Raw genomic sequence first — 21,465 nt, 5'->3', positions numbered from 1 at the left:
GTAATGCCGTAAGGGCATATTACTATTCAGCGTACTCTCAACAAACGTATTGATCTAAAATTCATTTTAAAGTTTTTAATGGTAAGATTTAAATTAAAACATTATATATGTTAGAGATTCAGAATGAGATTATGATTGTTTTTTATATAATACATTATCCTTTTCATATTCCTATCATTATCCTTTTTTTATCCCTAAATTCGTTCTAATAGATCTTTGATGCCTGAATATTTATTCAATTTTCTTTACATTATTTCAACACAGAATTCAGACAGACAGGAAAGAATCGGTGGTCATTGGTTTTATAATTAGTAACAAAAACTAATTAGTATTGGCATCTAATTCACTGCATTAGCCTCTAATACTAGATAAAGAATATCTTCCAACTTATTATAAGATCTGTATTATTAATAAATACTAGTATTCCATTCCATTAATGGTATCTAACTATGATCTTAGTTTTACAGATTTTCAGCACGCATCGCATAACATGAACATTCTTTTAATAAGTGCTTCAGTCTCGCGTGACGGCATAACCCGTCCTGTTTATAATTTCCAAGTAAGATGATGCGTATCATCATCACATTACTGAGCAAATACAATTTCTACATATTTTTTTTATAAATGGCTTCATGACCAACGAATGACATTTTAACCAACAGCCAAATTTTCACAATTTCGTTCAGAATACGTAACGTCTATAATACAGCTATATAGTGAAAAACCAACATATTTTTTTTAATTAATAGAACAGCTGATCAGCCAATTTATATAGGAGAGGTAAACAATTGCCCTTTTGTTGCTATGGATTTCTTTGGGCACCTGTTCTAGGCAGTCATCTATATAAATAAATCTGCTATAAAAACTGCTATTGGCTGGTGTTTAAAAAGAAACCCTTGTCCCATGTTTCCAATTGTTTACAAAACATTGGTACTATAAAAGACTTAAATTTCCATAGATATGGAGAAATTGCGTCGCAGTATTCGCCAAGACCTAACTTCTATATAAGCAGACCAATTTAGTATCTATACTGGATTTAGTAAGTACTTCGTCGTAGTACTTACTAATTCCATGGCAATGTTGTCACGACTTTTCAGAATTCTGTCAACTAGCCAAATCGCTGAGAAAGCACCTAAAAACATCAAATTCAGATATGCCATGAAATGCCCTTCGTAAGGACCGCGCATATCAATGACGCAAACTACATCGTGCATCGATAAATAAATTAATATCTATTGTTGCTTTCATCCTGATTTACATTCTGCGCGCGCAGGAGCGTGCCTATGGACCTCTGCGATTAATTTCTCTGGTCCTTTGGAAAGCGTCGAAAGTGTATGCGGAATATTTTGGGCAATCGATAAAATAGAAAGTCAATTAAAACTTTTATAGGGAATGTATTGCGAAGGAGACATTTTGTAATCAATTTGTACCAGTTGCAATGTTGTTATTACTATTTATTTACATAAATAATTATTTCCGAAAATGTTAAGATAATTATCGAAAATAAATTAAGCAAATGATTGGATAATGTCGAGGCAATCTTGAAGGAACTTCCAAATGCTTTAATTAAAGTAAAGATGATTACGAAAATACGAAATTCTCAAAATGAAGTTGTTGTTATTGTAATGAGTTCAATTAAATCTCACGCCATTTTCTTCTAATATTTCCTTAACAATGGCTGTAACTTTTTGCTTAGATTCCATCATTTCCCCTTCTACAGGGACACTTTTCCTTACCAATTGCATAGTCTTCACCACCAAGCTATGTTTACTCATGAACCTTTTAGAATTTTCTTGACTTTTCCTTATAGTGATCTTCAGTAATGTTAACCAGTTCTGCATAAATGTAAGGAACTCCTCGAAAATGTTCTGTGTCAATTGAAATTGTATGAGAATGTGTGTCCATGGCTGGGAGGTGAGTGTGGCCACCAGTTTTGGGTCGTTTTTGAAAACTATCGCATGTTTGAATAGGGAGCTGAGGGTTTTCCAACCGGCCGACGATTGGGTTTCACATTCCTGACGATCGATGACAAAAAAAATTGTGACTCTTAAAATTACGAAATAGTATTCTGTTTCAGTTATATTTATAAACTGTCATGTAATAAAGCTCCAAAACCTCTTCATGCTTCAGATTTCCGAATCTGAACAAGGCACGTTAGCCGTTGGTCCCAGCTGTTTTTGCGGTGGTTAAAACCCACCAATCCACACTGGGGTGACACTGGGCCAGTGTGGCCATCCATCAATAAGGAGAGCCAGTGTCCCAGTAGTGATGACGGTTAAATGGCTGATGTCGATAATATTTTATGAAGTATGTGAGGAATATTATACATTCTAACTTGACGAAAGACAAAGAAAAAGTATATCTTATTTCCACTCACCCTACAACACAGAATCATCTGTATCCTAAACATGAGAGCTCTCAGTGCGTTACATTGCTGCGCCGAAGAGGTTTGCAGCTCTACGTTACAAGTCAGAACCATCGGTGTATTTGCACCAGAGCTCAGCACCATATACACCAGCTGAAGCAGCGACGCTCCGCGCTCGTTCGAACTGTCTCTTCTAAGAGCCTTTATTATCAGATGCGTTTGAATCTCCAGGACCGATTTTGGCTGAAAATTTCACTTTGTTTTTATGAACAAAAATTAAAGAAATTTTCGGGAAGCACAGAATCTTAATATGAAACTTACGTACGTGGTTGCTCTTACGAATGTAGAAATGACAAGGATATATTGCTCTTTCAATCTATTAGCTCATTACATAATTTATTGGAATGTAAAGACTCTACAAGAAATAAATACCTATAAAATTATAACAAAAATTAATATGAAAAATAATGTATATGTCAAACCTGATAGTTGTTCTTAGCGTAATAATGGACGACATAGGATAGCAGCTGGAGAGCAGCACATGAAACCTTGTCATCGGAGCTGTTGGTGGCTGCCAGCACGCTGGGCAGGTATCCGGCCCGGTTGATGTAAGTTAGGAGAACTTCAATAAAGGCAATGTGAATTCATCAAGTGAGATTCTTGTCCTTTTTCAGAGGAATATTTACGCAAATGCATCATAATTTGTGGGAGATCGTTGGTGAAGCTTTCTAGACTACAATACCTTCAAAGATTTACTTTAACATAAATGACAGGGATTAGAGTCAGAGAAGGAGATACTGAGTGAGAAAAATATCAAAAAGAAGAATTGCACAAAATATGACACCACCAATTTTATTTAACTAAGTCTTTTTTTTTATTCTAAAAATAATTTTTCTTTACCTGAAGAAAAAAAATAAAAAGTAGCAGTATTATATCACAAGCAAATTAATAGGTAATTGTCCACCAACCTCTATTATCGTTCTGGTTATAGGACAGCCCCAGCAGGTACAAACTGAGTTTCAAGCAGACGTACTCGTGCCGTATCCTGGCTTCCTCACCAACCTCCGGCGAACTCTTGGAGAATATTATAGTGATGAGGATTGCTATCTTCAGGCATATAATTTGATCTAACTCAGGAGGGACTAAGGAGGTAGCTAGCTCTAGCAAGTAGTAGATGTTTATTTCTGAAATGAATTGTTACATATCCTAACTAAATGCGAAAGTAAATTTTCCACGCTCTATCTACTCAACCAATCATAAAATACGTAAGTCATAAAGTAAATACAGAAAAGAAGTATGAAATAACTAGCACCTTGGTAAAAAGAGTTTTATTATGTTTTAATGGAATAATATTCCCCAAATTGCCTAAATGCCAACAATACAACTTTATCTACTCAATAAATCTGTTTGCTGGCGTTACTTTTGGCAAATATTCATATTCACAGAAAGATTTAATTTTTAAATTTATACAATTTCATTACAATTCAATTTGGTGACCATTGAATCAACTAACCGAAAGCTGATTCTTCATAAATGATGGCTTTAGACAGGACCTCAGGCAGCATGGCCCATACGGAACAAGCAAACTCCTGCCTGCCCACATCATCACCGTCTTCCAGACAGACGAACAACGCCTTCAAGCAGTTCGCTACTATAGTGCTGTCCTTGCATTGTATTAGGACGTTTAACAGTAGTTCCCAGACTACAGGCTCGCTTGACAGCTCTGTAGGCAGGCAATCTTCCAGTTTTAGCCACTGGGATAGCTAAAAACAGGAATTATGGATATACTTAGGTACTTATCCTACTAATACTTACCATATTTGCGATAGTTGCATCTGTGGATATGAAAGATACTATATTACCCTATTGTACGGACTTTGATGTCATTTGATATTAGTTGCGTAGATGAATAGTCTGCACATGCGTTACATCCATATAATACAACTACATCTATTTAATAAGACTCATACGCAATATGCATTAGATTTACACCAGTGCACCAGCCCTCAAGCTCGCCTTACCGTCAAGTCGTAAAAGTTCGTTGGAAAAACTCAAAGAACAGAAAAATCACAGCTGAGGTTTTTCTGGTCGGCATTCTGCTATAACGTTAAGTCAATATCGTGTCTCAATAGTCGTTCACATTACCTGTGAATGAGAACTAGTATGAGACCACGTGATATTGACTCAACCATAGCAGTAACTTCACCCTTGTAGTTAAATGGTCACCTATAGGCGGTCGTTCCCCCCTCATCGCCCCGGTTCCTGGTTCGACGGGATGTCTGGACAGGACTAAACTGGACTTCGCAATTTGTTCCAACGCAAAAAGACATGCAAGCAGTTAAGTGACATTTTATAAAATCCTAAGCTGGTACACACCTTTAAAATAGTATATATAACTTCAATTAGTTATCAGTAATATTTGTTTCAATAGTTGACAAGAGTTCAGTTTATCAATAAATTATGTTTTGCCTCTATGTACGTACATACATATTGCGTCACTAAAAAATATGTATTCTTCAATACATGTAAGTATATATAAATTAGGCACCCACTTATTTAATTTTGTCTATCACTTTAAATACAATAATATAAGTAATGTGCTGATAACGTGAGTTATAAATTAATAATCACGACATTTATTTTACATCCATTCTGAGTGGAGTGACTCCACTGAGTTAGGTGTTATCTGTAAATGTCTAGCGCCACCGTCACATTTTTATTAATTTCTTTTATTCATAGCGAAAAATAAAACATTAAGTAGGTATCTTGACAGAACATCATTATATACTACATAAAAAATATTAGAAAGTACCATAGTTTTTTTTATTATATGAAGATACGGCTATGATTTTACAACCTATTTTACGCCTTGACTGGCGTCTGGTCTGGAGGGAAACACTAGAGGATATGGAGTGGCCGTATTTTAGGGCGGAACCACGCGACATAGAATGATATGCTATCTTACCACTTGAAGTCTAACGTAGTTCGGGATCCTTTGAGAAGAGAACGCCCACAACAGTATGGCTGGGTTGTGAGTGTAGAACATTGAAGGGTCTGGATACAACATATTTACTAAGCGATGGGTTGCTTTCTCCAGGTATACACCCTGGTCTAGGGAGTTGATGGAGCCATTGGATATTGCTGACATCTGTGACGATATTAAAATAACTAAATATCAACAGGGGGCTTATCATCATCTCTTAAGGCGATCCAGTTCAGGATCTAAACTGATCTGCATCGTAAATTCGTACCGTCGAGCTACTTTTTAATACTAATGCAATTTAGTTTAATTCTGCATTAGAAACGTAAAAGTTGATGGTAGGCCTGCAGGACCTGTTTCACACGTTGCTAATTGATGTCTATAGTGCACAGGGGGGGTTTTAAACACCAACCAAATTATCGCAGCAGGTTTGGATGACGATATAGAGAAAATAAATCTTTAGCAAAGTATGATCATTATTTTTACTTACCGAATTGTACTAATTGATCGATCAACAGCTGATCCAAATTAGTATGAGTTGAATTTTTTTTTAATTCTAAATTTTTTTTTTGGTAGTTATAGGAAGTGCACATTTGTTTATGTTTATAAAGCCACCCCACGATAAAAATAATGTCTTTGTAGGAGAAGCCATAACATATTTTATTATATAAAACTAGCGGCCCGTCCCTGCTTCGCTCGAGTAAAAATATAATAAATTATACTCCTAAACCTTCCGTAGGAATCATTCTATCTATTGTTGAAAACCGCATTAAAATCCGCGCAGTAGTTTGTTTAGTTTATCGCGAACAGACAGACAGAAGCAGTAGAGGACTTTGTTTTATAATATGTATAAGGAAAATTTGTATTGTGTAATTGATCAGACAATCGACTGCCAGTGAAAGGACGTGTATAAGAAAGTATAACATTACAGCAAATACAAGCCACAAAGCTTTTACGATATAAGCGGGGGGCGTCACAGACAGCGGAGTGCGCAGTATGTGCTCCACTAAGTATGGCAAGAGCGGGGCCGTTGCTTCTTCTGGACTGAAACATAAAATTAATATTTTACAATATAATGTCATTATTATTTTCAAAAATAAATTAAAAAGCTTGTGTGACAAACCATTTAAATAACAATAACAATTTATTCAGATAACTTCCATCCTAAAAGTTAGTAACAATTTCACTTAAAATTGTGTCAGTAATTTTAATAGTAGTTAGTAAATTTACATTGAAGTATTTTGTACATTTTTTTATTTATTTCAAATAGAAACACACGAGAAGAAACGGGACGGAACGCTTAATATATTATTATTCTGTACTTCACCGCCGGCTTTTACCCTTGTAAAAGTCTTGTCCAGCCTAAATGAATAGTTTTATTTGTGTCCTATGTTTCCTACTATGTTTTGGAAGACGTGTGAATGTACACGTATGTATTTTTGTTACTCTTTCACGCAAAATCTACTGGAGGATTATTATGAAATTTGGTACACGTGTAGAATATGGTACCTGGAATGCTACATAGGGTACTTTTTATCCCGAAATTCCCACGGGAGCGAAGCCCCGGGGCGCAGCTAGTATCTCATATGGCTTCGTCCACTTCTTGTCTACAGTTTCTAGGTCTACGAGTTCGTAGACAACTAAGTAAATAAGTATAGTTAGTGTAGGTGTGTATGGAATTATATTATTTAGTGTAAGAAGAACTGGTACTTCTCCGATGACTGGCAGTAGAAGTAGATGTAAATGAGCAGGCTGTAGGGCTGCGACTTCTGCAGCTGGCAGCCGATGGCTTGCGGGTGTTCCATGCCGTTCTGCAGCTCCGCCAACCCTGTCTGTCCACGAGGAATAACATTTCCTTTTTGGTTTATTTCCAACACATCTACTATGTCAATAACTAGTGTTTTTTTAATAGTAGGTGTAGTGTATTAGCCTACTTAAGTATCTACCTCGTTGTTTCTATTTATATTATCTTGACAAATAATTTTAATATAAAAGCCATGCACGATCGACGGGTATTGGATGAATACAAAACCGCGTTCTCATTGAGCGCAAAATTGGTTCGTGGCTTGTTGTTTCTTTATTTAAAAAAAACAAGGTAAAAAATGCTTTATGCGAATAATGTTTGGTTCACTATTCGATCAACATGAAGCCGCAAACAAAGCTCGTATGTAAATCACCGGTTTAAAAGATAAGCTAACCTCGCTTAAGCTTACGTTAACGGCTTAAGTTAGCTTAAAAGCTATAGCATGTTTTGTCACTGTCGCACTTTATAATATGTGACTATTTATACTTTAGCTTCTATAGAAGCTAAAGTATGGTTCTTCTATCTGTCAATGTTGAATAATGCTTCAACTTTTTTATGAATAATAAAGTATTTTTTTAACAACTTGCGACTTCTGCAATGCCAACTGCATCCGCAATGACTTTTTGCTACCTTTCGCCATCTAGTGGCAATTAGTCGCACACACAACACACTAGTGAACTGAACTGTCCACCAATGATAGACTTACATGAATAACTCTATCATGGCTCCCATTGTGATCCACATCATCGACACTGAGGTACTTGTTAGCCAGTAGTTTCAACATCTCTCCTAATATCAGAGTGCTCACTTTGCGCACTATCATGTCACGCCTGAAAGAACTTAGAAGCTGAAAATTTAGCCCTAGTTTTACAATATTCTTCCTCTTCATCATTGAAGTGTCATTTGATATTTTGCCATCGAGTAGGTACCTACTTCGAATTTATAAATTTCCGAACTTGTGATATCTGGGGGCACGGCAGCGCCCCCGCAAGTCGAGCAAAAAAAAAAAGGCACGGCCGCACCATTCTTTTCTCGAAGCAATTAATTTGTTGTTCTCGTGTCAAAATGTCCTTATGTGAAAAGAATCAAGGATTTTAATTATATTTTTAAACTCAGTCTTGGCACTTTCACGGATTTTGATAATATTGTAGGAAATGTTAGAACAATACAAGATTCCGCTTTTTGCTATCCAAATCCGACGAAGTCATGATATCGCATCCGGTTACGAAAGATAGTTTCGACGGCGGCTGAAGGAAAATGTTTACCTCACTATCTGAACCTGTGGCAGCATGGTCAGGTAACCTTTGGCATACATCATGTCGCAGAAATTAGTCAGCTGTTCGCCTTTGGTGCTATCATAGAAATACGTTAGAAGGAATTTGAGGAACACTATGTATTCTACAGTGGAGATCTGATTTTGATTTTCCTGCGAAGAAAAGAAATATTTTGGCACTAACCCTAGAAAATGAGCGTAAAAAGCAATATTATGTAAACAAATAATTAAGTTAAAGGTATTTTATATACTTGCGCTCGCGTATTCGTCTGTGTTTTTTCGCGACTTGATTATCTACTCTGTCTCTGTGCTAAACGTTTCACAAAAATCGATCACGTAGTTTTTAATTTATTAATTATAAACAAAAATACAAAATCTTTCCTCTATAATATTATTTAGTTGGTAGATAGATTAATAGACTAAACTATAAAAGCCTGTATGAAGTCGCTTTTCAAACAGCAATGATTAGGTAAATCTAGGTACCTTTGTAAAAGTGACGAGCTCAGATATGAGAGCTTGTATGGAGTTTTTCATTCTCTGAGCGCATTGATCCAGAACAGCTGCTTCCCTGTCGTCGGCTAAGATGGTTTGTATGAAGTCGCCTTTGTTCTCGATACGGAGGAATTTAGTCAGCCTACAGTACAAATTGTTTTCAACTAATATCTACTAAATGTAACTACCAATACAATTATGTCGGTCTACATCAAAGAATTCATGATTGAAAATGTGTGTAGGTATGTCGTGTAAATTTCTCATTAATTGACCGAGCAAGCGAAGCGAGGGAGGTCTACATATTCTACTTGGGGCAAAAATACATTTTTGGTATGTATGTAATGTATGTTTGTAGCACGATAACTTTCGAACCGTAGGTCAGATTTTGATGAAATCTAAAAGGTATGTAGGGATCTGTCAAAAGAATGTTTAAGTTCATGGGGCATCATAATCGGTTCAGTCGTTTTTGAAATATTCACAATTTTATAAAAAACTAATCAAAATTTATTGTGTTCGCGAGGTATAAATTCGTGGCGAACAACTAGTAAAGTTAATATTAGTAGAATATGTATTCAATCTTACCTAAACACATCCATCCCCAGCTGACAGGTCACCACGAAGAACATCCCAAAGCCTTCGCTCCCAACCAACATAGCATGATTCAAGGCTTCCATCATCAACGGGATCCATTTATCTAAGACCTCTACCAAGCAACTCGCTGTGCTAGCCCGGAGAGCTAAGTTATCTGGTTGATAAGAAACTAACGCGTGCAGTACTAAAGCGCTTGATAGAATGCCGTTCGGGTTGCTGTTGATTCGAGAAGCGAGGCTGTCCAAGCAAGCCAGGAGTTGTTCAGCGCTGTAAGCGCTTTGGCTGGAAAGGGCGGGTGTTGTTTTGTGGGCGTTGATCCTGTAATTGTTTTCACTTTTGAAGTTGTTTTTTCATGAATATATTTAAATTTTAAACTTACACCAGCTGGCCTGTCTATGGAATTTTACTTAAATTTCGATCACATTCTTTTTGAGAAATTGGTATTGCAGATATTTTCTAAAGTGCTTAAAATATTGTTCACTATTAGGTTCTCTTGCATATGCAAGAAACTAGCCGCGGCCTGGGGCTTTGCTCCTTTAGGAATTTCCGAATGCTATTCCAAATATTCTACTCGTGTACCTAATTACATCGTGATCCGTCCAGTAAATATGACTAGCTGGATTGAGAAACAAACATCTTCACATTTACATTTTGTTCTAACTTACCCATTAAGCAAGTCACAGAGGAAATGCAGACAGGCATCGACGGCAGTGTTAGAATTGGTGGCAACGTAGTGCGCCAGGGCTCTCAGCACGGCCGCGCCGGCGTGGCTCGCGTGCTCCTCCGCGAAGAAGCGCCGCTTGCGCCACAGCAAGCGGAAACATAACAAGATTGACCTACAAACAGTTTGTTTTCATAACAGCCCGGCTTATTACACAGTCTCGAAAATTTTAATCTGGCACTTGGAAAAAGCTTATACCAAGATTTCACGAAATATAGATCACGATCCTGGTGGATCGGGATCGAATTTTATAAGTGGTGTATATGGTTTTATAAGTGTCCAGTATAATGATTCCATAATCATTGGAAGATTCCATAATCTTCCAGACAACTATGGAAACCAATGCTATAAGCAGTGGTTTACAATTATTTTACAGTGGTAAAATAAAATAATAAAAGCCGCGGTACTTACCGAAAAAGTGAAAAATCTAGGTTGGCTGTGGCTTCGCAAAGAAATACTGTGATGTCATTATCTAGCAAATACTCTATCATACAAACTTTTTCAATAGAATTTCGACTAATTACTTCTATTAGATAGCCACAGGCTTTATTTTGAGCAACCGTGTCTCGAGAGGTCAGCAATCGTTTTATATCTGAAAGCGCATTTTGTCGTCCACTGGGGTTATACGTCTTGCTGAATCGAGTATTTACTAAACTGAACATTGTAATAATTTATTTTCCACTAAATTTTCATTATTTGTGTGGGTAGTAGGTACTGGTTATTCTTAAAAACCCGCCATAATTTTATATGCCGGAAGCAGAAAACTTAGATATTTTTAAATTCCGAAATACTTTACTCCTTGCTTCTTAGGTTTTTACCAACATTATTAATAATAAATAGATTAGATAGATATTCCTGCCATCCCATCAAAAGTGACCCATAGCCAGAGTGTGTGAAATCGCACCACAACACATCACGTCACACAAATACCTTAATTTAAATCATATTTCTATTTTAAATAACAAAATAGATTGTAAGAAGACTGTTTCATTACCTGTCTGCATGCTGTGTTGTCAAGGTTGTCAACGTGACACTTGTCTATGGCAAATGTCATTCTCATCTGGCTTGCAGTGTTGAAGCTGTATTTTCAAGATTATTTTAGATTTATTCTTCTTGGTTGTTTAATTTGAAACTATCTAGGACCTATTACGGTCTGTCTCAAATATATTAAAATACATAAACAATGGTAAGTAGTATAATAACGAGTAGATATTTCAATAAATACTGGTGAATTGCGCACCATGTTTGGTCCTTGATTACTACCTTCTGTTTTACATACAAATAATCCTTGCTTTCTTTTACAGTCCGTTATAGAATTTTTGAAAGATCTTCCGTCTTACGACGAACACAACTTTACACTTTTCAATACCGACCACGGCATCAGAAATTGTTCTAAAAGACCGTCTATATACCTGCCTACTAAGGACATACCTTCCGAACAAAGTTGAGTATACGCTTTCATATAATAATCGCCACATACAATGTGTAATATGTAAATACACATATAGTAGAGACATAGAATTATAATGTACAAAAATGCCAAGACCATACAAATGGGAATATGAATCCCTAATATTTTGATTTTCTTATTGGGAAATAAGAAAATCATAATATTATGAATTCTTTAGCCAATGAAACTTACTAGAATCTTATCAACACTATTTTATGCTTATAAATTAATATTGTTTGATCATATATAGGAATTAAGTTTGTTAAAGAAATAATTAAAAAACAATTGCCCAGTATTCATTGAAAGTATAATTAAGTCGTCTATAAAATTTATTGTTTTCTTTTCCAGTTATTGTAACAGAAAAAACAAATATTTTGTTAAGATATCTACATCAGCAATGGGAGAAAAAGGTAAACTGTTTTATATGATGACTATCATCCACCTAAATTATCAGTTTTTTTAAGTTTGTTTTAAAAACCTAACCTAACCACCAGTTTAGTGTGCAAAGCAAAAAAGATATAGGATTACTAAAACATGAGAGACCTCCCTCAGCCCTCCCTCCTTAAACCATATTTTAGCTTGGCAGAAGAAGTAAAGCTTCTGCATTTTCAAAGTAAATTCAAAAAAACATGCTACTGTGTTAAATGTTTCAAACATCTAAAGTTTCTATTTGCGATGTTACAAAATGTTTAATTAATTATTAATCTTTACAGAACAACAACTCACCGAAAAAACGTGACCAGAGCCATATTGAACAAAACGGAGATGATAGCAGACCACGCAAAAGGCCGTGTCTCAACTCCCCTCTCAACTGAAACCAATCCACTTCATCAGTTAGTTTGTGCTTCAGTTCTCATAGACTCTTCAGAGTGTACGGCATTTTTATATCAACATTTGTATTCCGAGTAATTAGGTCAAATTACACACTGATTCTCGAAACACACTGGTTTCATGTATTTTGGGAAATCTCTTCAATTTTCTGAAGTGCCATTTCTTCAAGCTAAGTAACTTACAAGTTATGTTTCAGGGTGTTGAAATAAAAGTATGAATCATATTCATTCCATTTACCTAAATATTAAGATTTATTTTGTAAATCTCTTTGGAGGTATAATTTCAGATCTTCAGTCACAAGCACCTGATAGTATAAAGTAAGTTATCAAACTACGTTTTGCATACTTTTAAATTTATAGTAAGGATGTGTTCAATAATTTAAGTGCTTTTTGTGCAACACTTCAGAGCCAGAGCACACAGGTTTTTTTTTTTCATGCAGATGTTATAGACATTTGTCTTGGGATAATGTACTTTTATCCCATAATAATGTACAAATACTTATATTAAACATATTGTACTCGATTTGTACAACTGCATAGTTGAAAATAATTTTTGTTGTGATAAATACCTAATTTTTAAAATTATTCTTGAAATTTGGAAAACATACCACAGTGGTATTTTCATGGGATATTTTTTTTTTAATAGAAATTAGTGATCAATAAAAGCAATTTTATTACATGTAAGCATGACAAAAGTGATAAGTGCTATTAAAGGTAACCTGATACTAAAAATCTGTACCAGTCCTAACTTGCTATGGTGATGATTATCTTGTGTTGTCAATGCATCATTGATTTGTTTTAATGAATAAATTGTAAATTGTATTAAGTTGTTTTCTTAATTTGATTTTGGTGTATTCATGTATTATGTATTCATGTATTTGACGACCTCGGTGGCGCAGTGGTAAAGTGCTCGCCACTGAACCGAGAGCTCCCGGGTTCGATCCTCGGTCGGGTCATGATGGAAATTGATCTTTTTCTGATTCCGGGTCTTGGATGTTTATCTATATATTATAAAATGTAGTATCGTTGAGCTAGTATCCCATGACACAAGTCTCGAACTTACTTTGTCCTAAAATATTTATTTATGTGGTGCATGTGGGTGCATACATGTATACATTGGAATGGGACATAATAAATATACTTTCAATTTCTACAATGTCCAATTTTTCGTGCCCAAAAAATTGTATAGTCTAAACACAGCTTTACTTTTACTAATGCCGGCTACATACATATTCTCTCGAAACAGCTGAAAAATGGATTTGAGATACAGTGCTGGTTATACATTGCAGTAAATAAAAGCTCTCTGACCACCTCTACCACGCAATGTTCTTGCATTCGGCATCTGTCTGAGGTCGGCCATAGTGTGTAGCCAACATAATATAAATATACTAGTGGTTTGTCCCGGCTAAAAACATACGCTCGGGTAAAACCAATAAATTATACACTAAACGATGGACGTATAAAAAAGGATCTTTTTTTATACGTCCATGACCATGACCTAAATCTTCCTCTGGGGAATCAAAAACACATCTGTAAACCGCGCCATCTATTTACTACCGGAAGGCAAGACTACCCTATACAAACAATATTAATCTATGGGCAAGACCAAGAACTCCTGCGGAAGTGCAACATTTTGACATTTGATTGATGTCAGTTTCCGGTTTCACATCAGCATCACAAGTGCCTGTTTATTTAATATTTAGATAAATTATATTATTCTTGCCAAAGAAAGAGTATAAAATTCACTATGTTGTAATTATTTCATTGAATGAAAACCAATAAACGAGTGCGTGCGTGTATTGGCGCATGTGCAATTCGCATGCAAGTGCATTGTGTAGCACCGCACAGCCGGAAAATTGTGCAGTACGAGGTGATCGATCAATAATGCTATTAGTTAGCTTGGTAGTATTATTTTTATTTGGTAAAAATTGAAAATGCAAGATCTTGCAGAGTTGATTGATTTTGTGAAACATCAAGAAAGATACAAGATGAAATCCGTTCCCCCCGGAACTTGTATAATGGTTTTAATGATATTACGATTCTATACGACTAAGCTACCGGCAGTGTTCAGGTGAGATTGTACATCAAATAAAGGGATCATTAAGCGGGGCGTGTGGTTCCCGCCCTAGATTAGCATCACTCTATAACCTTTCACCTTTTTATGTGGACCCTGAGCTTAAACATGCAAGAAAAGGAAGGAAAAGTAGGAATTCATATCACGGTCTCTAAAGCGCCCAATGGAGGAAGCAATTAGCAAAAGCACTTAAAATGAGAAAATAAATAAATGAATGAAACTAATAAATTAATTTTTTTTTACATATTGTGTAGTGTAGCAATGCACAGACTTGTCCTTTCTTTTCCAGGTTCTCATCAAACAATGGCATACGTAGATTGCCCTAAAATTTGTAATCTGGATACAAATGTAATTTATGTGCAGGCTAGCACCTAAATGTGACCTCACAATGTGAAGGAGCAGGTCTTGTTCTGTATCTACCATCTTTAAGATAATATGAAAGGCTGGTATGTTGCAACACTGCTTTTCAATATGTAATGCCAACTACATACTATCACCAAACTCAGACAGATCATGACATAAAATAATGAACATTGCATAGTTGGTTGAGTAATGGAACCACAATGGATAGCAATATATGCCAAATCTGCCAAAGTTTGGTGAACTGTTAAGTGATAGTGTGTAGCTGGCATAAATGAGATATGTTTTATGCAAATTGTAGGGTACATTATATTTTCTTTCAGAAAAAAAATACAGATCAGGATCACATGTTGAAGCCGGGGAACAGTTTCAACTAGAATATCACATAATATGTTGAAGTAAGTATATATAAATTTAATATTTATATTAAAACCAAGAAATGTTATTTTTTTAGCCTTGAAATTACAAATTTGTTGAATATGTAGCTAAAAAAAAATATTTTATGTTTCAGACAAAATTTTAAAGAAAATAGCACATTTCCTAATTGTGATTGACTGCATCAGCTATACACATGTAAAATTTAAAAATCCTGGTGGTGATTAGTCCGAGCAATACAAGAGCCCAATGGGAGGGCACTTTTTCAATGTTCAAGCAGTCACAGGTCCTACATCTTAGATACTTTTTGTGAAAATTCAGAAATCATAGTACACTGATTTAATTTTTAATACCAAGTACACAACTGTTAATAGGTTGTATAGAATGGTGGTAAAACAGATTAAAAAACGGAAACCCATAAAAATATGGAATGGAAAGAAGGCTAAAAAGGAAGGGGTGACAGAACAACATAAACATGCACTCTTTCTCAATTGGGATTCCCTAATTCCAATTAAAGTTATTTTATGAACAAAATTTTAAAAAATCATTATTTGATTTTTTAAATTTTGTTTTAGTTTTGATTTTATTAACACAGCTAGAGTCCGGGCCGCGAAAATACCGCCGACGCGGCGCAGCAGTCGATGACGATAGTGTAAGTAATATATAATATATACTATTACGACGACAACAACGTGCCCGATAGATTGACAGTTTACATTTTGCCGCGGGCTTTCTTTCGTGGCGCGGACTTGACATAAAAAAATTTAAATGTGCTTTGTTTGTTCTTTTTTTATACATTTGTATCAAATGCGTCTACATCATGTTGTGGAAATTATCCAAATGTTATATGTTCGGAACGTCCGCTGTACAGTTGACATCAGATCTATTTCAGGAAAGTTTTCTGGTAAAACTACTATTTTGTTGAGCGTGGTTAAATTATGCATCGCGTCTACGCGATCTTCTTATTAGTCTCATAAATTCTCCAATGAGAGAGCCATATGAAGTTGTCTAAAAGCGCATATGAACGGCAAATCATGCGAGCTTGTCGATCGACCATGAGATTCGTGAGTTGGCCCCTTTATATCGAGGATGGCTTCCGAATAAAGATCGACAATAATAATAAATCTTTATGGGCGTACCTAAATTGTACTACTTGGGAAAGTATAACAAAATGCTCCATGTCACGTTGTGGAAATTATCCCTATGTATATGTACATTTAATTGTAAAATGACAGGCTGAGGGCAGCCTTTCAACGCAAACAAAAATGTAAGTTTGATCGTAATAATCAAGCGCCCTTTTTTGTCCGACGCCCTGGGCAGTCACTAAACTGGCCCCTAACTAACGCCGGAACCCTACTGAGAATGCAAACAATGGATTCTCCGCTGATTTTGATCATGGGAGTCATTACTGGTAAATTCAGGAGTCATCATTAGTAAAGTCATTACATCAGCGCTCAGTGCAAGAAAGGAGTTTTCCCGTGTGATGTATCGAATCCTGGGAACCGATTGGTGGACGTGGACGGTCTAGTCGGTAATGCAGATAATCAGATCTTTCCACAACGAAATGTCAACAAAAAAAAAATAAACCGCTCTTAGAGTCCACTCAAAACAAAAGGATGTTTTCAGCGCCACAAAACCAATTTCACCTCACACCTCTACTAGCCTAGCCAGTACCTAGTCCCTAGTCTAGCCCTTACTACCATCTCTAATAACATAGCAGCATGCCTTTATCAACAAACCAGGTGCTTTGGTTTGGTTTGCAATGAAAGCCATGTGCAATTCAGCCGCAAATAAATATTTATCTATTGCTATCTAAATTTATTCCTATGTTATATGGGAGAATATGATTCACGCCTTTTTGAAAAAAAAAGCCTAAGTATAGCTCTGTACACTGTAATGAGTTTGGACTTTGAAGATGACTTGTTTCCAGTGCAGGTTTTTAACATTCATTTCCTAATTCTCTCATACCTATTGAGAGCCTTGTGTTTCAAATGTAGATATTAATAGCAAAACAGGGGAGTTTATTGATATCGATCGAATAATCGAATGGTTTTGGTGATAAATAGGTAATACAAATTTGAAATCCTAAGGTACTTGTCGACGTTGGAAATTGTACTTTGGTGTATTAAAATGTTCCACGTCACGATATGAATATTATCCCTATGTAACTAATGTGGCAGAGGGTATAGAAAGTTGAAGTCTGCCGTTGCCATTTATACCGAAGCGTATATAGCGTATACGTGCGAGCGTATGTTGAAGGGTTTTATCGTTAATAAATAAGAAGGGTAACACCCAAATCTTGTTTTGCGTTTCCTTTAGTACTTACCTGTCTTGGGTGACAAGAGATCGGATATGCTTGCGGCGCCCCTTTGCATCTGAAACCCTGGGGGTTCGCCCAATTCGATGCGGATTTGTTTGCAAGTCAGGCAGTCATTTATCAAACAAATCCAAGTACCTATACCTTGCTGTAGAAATTATCCCTATGTGATATGGTAAAAAATTACCGCACGCAACCCTCACGAGATTTGTTTGACTGAATACAACAGTTTTGTCTGTCAATTGCGTTTTTAGCAAGTTAAAAGGTGTACGAGACTCGTTTCCCGTCGAAAAATGTATTAGTTACATGTCGCTTTGTGGAAATTGTTCCTATATGATGTTCTAGAGGGCACACATGATACAAGCTGAAATTAACAAGCTGCCTTTGTGTTAATATACATATAGGTATCTAATCTACATAAGTAGGCGCGTACGGTCCCGACTGAGTTACGTTCCCAAAGAAAATTTGTACCTACAACAAAATGCTCCATGTCACGTTGTGGAAATTATCCATATGTACTTAAATACGCTGCACTTATGTATCCGATACAGCAGAACTGTCACACTATGTCTAATGTTGATTAGAGCATTATCTTGCCAAAGTCGACAATCGTTGAGCAGAATTTTGATTCTGAATAAGAGACACAAACGCACCTAGTTTGTGTCTCTTGAATAACCACGCTCAACAAACTTATACACTGTAGGTAGATTCGCTCATTCGGTACCTAAGTAAGTACATAAATCTTGTCCGGCCACTATGCCAATTTCTTTTGTCTATGCAAAATATGCAATGGAATACAGCGGACGGCCTGAAGAGGTTTAACGGACTTTGTAACATTATTTATAAGACTATAATTAGAATAAAACAAAATATATCACTTACTTATTTTATTTACTGGCGACCCGCCTGTATAAACCTTCGTCTGGAATCATCTATCTATTAAAAAAACCCACAACAAAATCCGTTGCGTAGGTAGTTTTAACGATCTAAGCATACAGCAGGGACTTTGTTTTATACTATGTAGTGATACATCTTACAAAAGTAAAACTGGTATTACTTTACACTGCCCAGAAACAAAATAAAGGCAAAGGCGCGGTCCCACTCAAATTACAATCCGATGAGTTTGTTTCTGAATTTACACGTGTTTTACACCAATATTTTGAGAGTATTGATTTTTAAAGTTTTAACTTTAGAAATCAGACACATTCAAAATATTGAGTTTCAATTTTGTAATAGAAGAGTAGAATTCATACCAACTTCTTGTACCAAATCTACTCATCTTCTTGAAATTTCGCATATATAATTGTAGAGTAAGGAGGACATAGGGTAGGTAAATACCTTTCAACCCGGAAAAAACTATTGTTTTTGTGGGATCTGCGAAAATCCTGTATTCTGTTATAGGTAGGTAATATTGCAATAAAAACACTGGATGACACTGTGTATTTTAAATGCGCTATGGAAGTTTACAACTATCCCATTCCTATTTTAATATGAAAAAACAAAATTAAAAATCCTGAAATAACGCTATATAAAGCATTCTCTAAATATCCTATTTCAGGAATTTTTGTCCAATTATCCCTTTCCCTTACACAAGTTTGTTCCAGAAACTACCTAACGTAATTTTTGATTTGGCTTTTTTGGACAAAAATCTAATTCACAAAATTTTCCCAAAATAATTAACTAAACATAATATGTACCTATATTAATTTTTAAAATACTTTTGATTTAAATATTGGTTAGGTACCTATTAATTTTAACTATAAATAAAAACACATCGGACTGAAAAATAAATTTATTCTAATAGTTATATGTACCTTATCTCACAATTTGCAGAAACGGGTCCACAAGCTGCAAACAAATGTTAAATTATTCATTTTATGTTGGGACTGTACCTAATGGAATTGTTCTTAATTTTAATATGATATCTTAACTATTTTATTGTAAACACCAATAGATACCTACTAGATCAAGTTTTCTAAAAGCTTCCTTACAACTAGTCCACAATAAAATCCTTTAGCTGTTGTCACAATAACAGCATGTACAAGAAATAGAAACAACTTATGTCAAATATTGAGAAACAACATTCAAATTACACAAATTGTATAAGATTTTTAAATAAAAAAATCAAGATTTTAAGGTCCATAGAAATTAAAATAAAAAATTGCAATATTTTCAACTCTGAAATGTCTCAAACTGATGCAGTTTAATCTTTAGCGGGCACTTCGATCACTCGGGGCTTGTCAATGATGCGGGCGGTGCGGTTGCCCTTCTCCACAATGCCTATGATCCAAGCCTGGTATCCCTCCTGCTTTTCAATGTCTTTGCAGTATGCAGCAGCCTGCTCTCGGGGCAGGCAGATCAACAGCCCTCCGGAGGTCTCAGGGGCATGCCCCTGGAGCAACTGGAACATATTTCCACATGCTTTTGCCACTGCTGCCATCTTAGCAATGACTGGTAGATTGTGGATTACAAATGATACTTCATTCTTCTGGTGTGATGCTAAGTTTTGTGCGTGACCAAGCAATCCAAATCCTGTGACATCAGTAGAGCCATGAGCATTATATTTATGCATCAGCCGAGCAGCAATGCGATTTAGTCGGCTCATTGAGTCCATTGCACGATGGTATGCTTTGCGAACATCTTCTTCGGACACCACCAGCTTGATACGGTTCCAGCGCTCGGGCTGGTCCAACCACTGGTGGGCATTTACAGCTACTTGGGTACCTAGAGGTTTGGTAAGGACCAACACATCTCCCATTACAGCATTATCTGGGACAATATACTCATTGGGCTGGCAGATTGTTGTAGCAACCCCCCCAATAGTGCACCATGGGTTGATTACAGTCTGACCTCCAGTCACAGATGTTCCTGCTTCTAGAGCAGAGTCTTTGAAACCTCGCATGATAAGGGGAATAACTACATCTCGTTCCTTCTCAGTCATCTTTGTTGATACCCCAAGCAACATCAACATGTTGTCACATTCAGTCACTCCCATTGCATACAAGTCGCTCAAAACGTTCGCACATGCGATTTTACCCATCATGTATGGGTCGTCAACTAGAGGATAGAAAAAGTCAGTAGTTTGAACCAAACAGAGCCCACCGTGTCGTAGCGGCGTCACCGAGCAATCCAAACCGATGCCGATGCGCGGTATTGCCACATGCATGAACTGATCCTGCTCTTGTTGTGAATAGTCCTGTTGCAAGGACTCCACCAATTTTCCCAATACATCTTGAGGTACTTTACAACTTCTTCCTTTGAGATCAGCAAATCGTGTCAGGCGAAAACTCGCTTCCAAGTCGTGCGCTACGGGGTCGAATGGCCGACGCAAAGCCAGGGCATTGGGGTTACCGGCCATCTCTAATTGAGCCGCAGCTAATGTATCCTGGGCTACGCTGGACTGGTAAGACATATTACACGAAAACAAAACAATAACACTGTTTTCTTGGAGGTATTTCTGGTTAAAATGCCCAAACGCGACACGCCGCCAAGTGACGCTTGCAAAATGGCGTCTTCTTTACGCGAGTAAAATCTACAAAAACTTGAAGTAATTTTATGTCAACGGGATTGGCTAATATAATTTGTAAACAACACAAACTCAATTCTGATTGGCTGCTATGTAGCTCGTTTACAACTTCACACAACGTGTAAAGTAGAAAACATACTTGCTAACCCGCAGAACCCGCAAAACCATTCCTATTGACGTTAGCAGAATGTGTTATGTGTTGACAAAAATATTAAATCAAATAAATTGTAACTGAATTAATATTACTAAATATACATATTCGAATATTGTTTCAAGTGTGCAAAAACCATACAAATACAAATTATAT

General features: G+C 36.2%; 3 protein-coding genes and 1 long non-coding RNA gene across 9 annotated transcripts; 2 read left to right on the top strand and 2 right to left on the bottom strand.

The window, feature by feature from the left end:
* Positions 1-1,374: 1,374 nt before the first annotated feature.
* Positions 1,375-11,237, bottom strand: LOC128677769 (uncharacterized). 4 transcript variants are annotated; one of them, XM_053758852.1, is made up of 14 exons: positions 11,023-11,237; positions 10,171-10,341; positions 9,497-9,823; positions 8,906-9,056; positions 8,415-8,575; positions 7,856-7,979; positions 7,056-7,177; positions 6,275-6,389; positions 5,331-5,513; positions 3,879-4,128; positions 3,334-3,549; positions 2,848-2,987; positions 2,378-2,608; positions 1,375-2,015 (listed from the first exon to the last, which is right to left on the bottom strand). In XM_053758852.1, the coding sequence occupies exons 1-14, from the start codon at positions 11,091-11,093 to the stop codon at positions 1,632-1,634; spliced, it is 2,646 nt and encodes an 881-aa protein (XP_053614827.1). In that variant the 5' UTR covers positions 11,094-11,237; the 3' UTR covers positions 1,375-1,631. The 4 variants fall into 4 exon arrangements, with proteins under 4 accessions (XP_053614827.1, XP_053614825.1, XP_053614826.1 ...); XM_053758850.1 differs by lacking the exon at positions 11,023-11,237 and adding an exon at positions 10,638-11,004; XM_053758851.1 differs by lacking the exon at positions 11,023-11,237 and adding an exon at positions 10,638-11,004 and having other exon boundaries at positions 1,375-1,868.
* Positions 11,238-11,258: 21 nt separating this feature from the next.
* On the top strand, positions 11,259-12,528 carry LOC128677770 (uncharacterized protein). The gene is made up of 4 exons (XM_053758855.2): positions 11,259-11,412; positions 11,531-11,669; positions 12,025-12,086; positions 12,390-12,528. Exons 1-4 carry the CDS (start codon positions 11,410-11,412, stop codon positions 12,489-12,491), a joined length of 306 nt encoding a protein of 101 aa, XP_053614830.1. The 5' UTR covers positions 11,259-11,409; the 3' UTR covers positions 12,492-12,528.
* Positions 12,529-14,140: 1,612 nt separating this feature from the next.
* LOC128677914 (uncharacterized) lies at positions 14,141-18,509 on the top strand. 3 transcript variants are annotated; one of them, XR_008405582.2, is made up of 5 exons: positions 14,141-14,577; positions 14,870-15,026; positions 15,264-15,338; positions 15,452-15,601; positions 15,911-18,509. It is a non-coding gene; the product is annotated as an uncharacterized LOC128677914 (long non-coding RNA). The 3 variants fall into 3 exon arrangements; XR_008405581.2 differs by having other exon boundaries at positions 14,141-14,376; positions 15,452-18,509; XR_008405580.2 differs by having other exon boundaries at positions 15,452-18,509.
* Positions 18,510-19,409: 900 nt separating this feature from the next.
* Sps1 (Selenophosphate synthetase 1) lies at positions 19,410-21,302 on the bottom strand. Its single transcript, XM_053759078.1, has one exon. It carries the CDS (start codon positions 21,042-21,044, stop codon positions 19,836-19,838), a length of 1,209 nt encoding a protein of 402 aa, XP_053615053.1. The 5' UTR covers positions 21,045-21,302; the 3' UTR covers positions 19,410-19,835.
* Positions 21,303-21,465: the final 163 nt, after the last annotated feature.

The sequence above is a fragment of the Plodia interpunctella genome, chromosome 18 (genome assembly GCF_027563975.2).
Source record: "Plodia interpunctella isolate USDA-ARS_2022_Savannah chromosome 18, ilPloInte3.2, whole genome shotgun sequence".
Lineage (NCBI taxonomy): Eukaryota > Metazoa > Arthropoda > Insecta > Lepidoptera > Pyralidae > Plodia > Plodia interpunctella.
Note: the sequence above shows the minus strand (reverse complement) of the source record. Positions and strands in the feature narration are given on the sequence as shown.

Excerpts from the sequence above, each read along its gene's own strand:
- LOC128677770 (XM_053758855.2), top strand. Across the intron at positions 11,670-12,024 it reads GGACATACCTTCCGAACAAA|TTATTGTAACAGAAAAAACA; the intron begins GTTGAGTATACG and ends TTTCTTTTCCAG. Across the intron at positions 12,087-12,389 it reads ATCAGCAATGGGAGAAAAAG|AACAACAACTCACCGAAAAA; the intron begins GTAAACTGTTTT and ends TAATCTTTACAG.
- LOC128677769 (XM_053758850.1), bottom strand. The coding sequence starts at position 10,888 with ATGTTCAGTTTAGTAAATACTCGATTCAGCAAGACGTATAACCCCAGT. Across the intron at positions 9,824-10,170 it reads CTCTGTGACTTGCTTAATGG|GATCAACGCCCACAAAACAA; the intron begins GTAAGTTAGAAC and ends AAACAATTACAG. Across the intron at positions 9,057-9,496 it reads CTGGGGATGGATGTGTTTAG|GCTGACTAAATTCCTCCGTA; the intron begins GTAAGATTGAAT and ends TTTGTACTGTAG.
- Sps1 (XM_053759078.1), bottom strand. The coding sequence starts at position 21,044 with ATGTCTTACCAGTCCAGCGTAGCCCAGGATACATTAGCTGCGGCTCAA.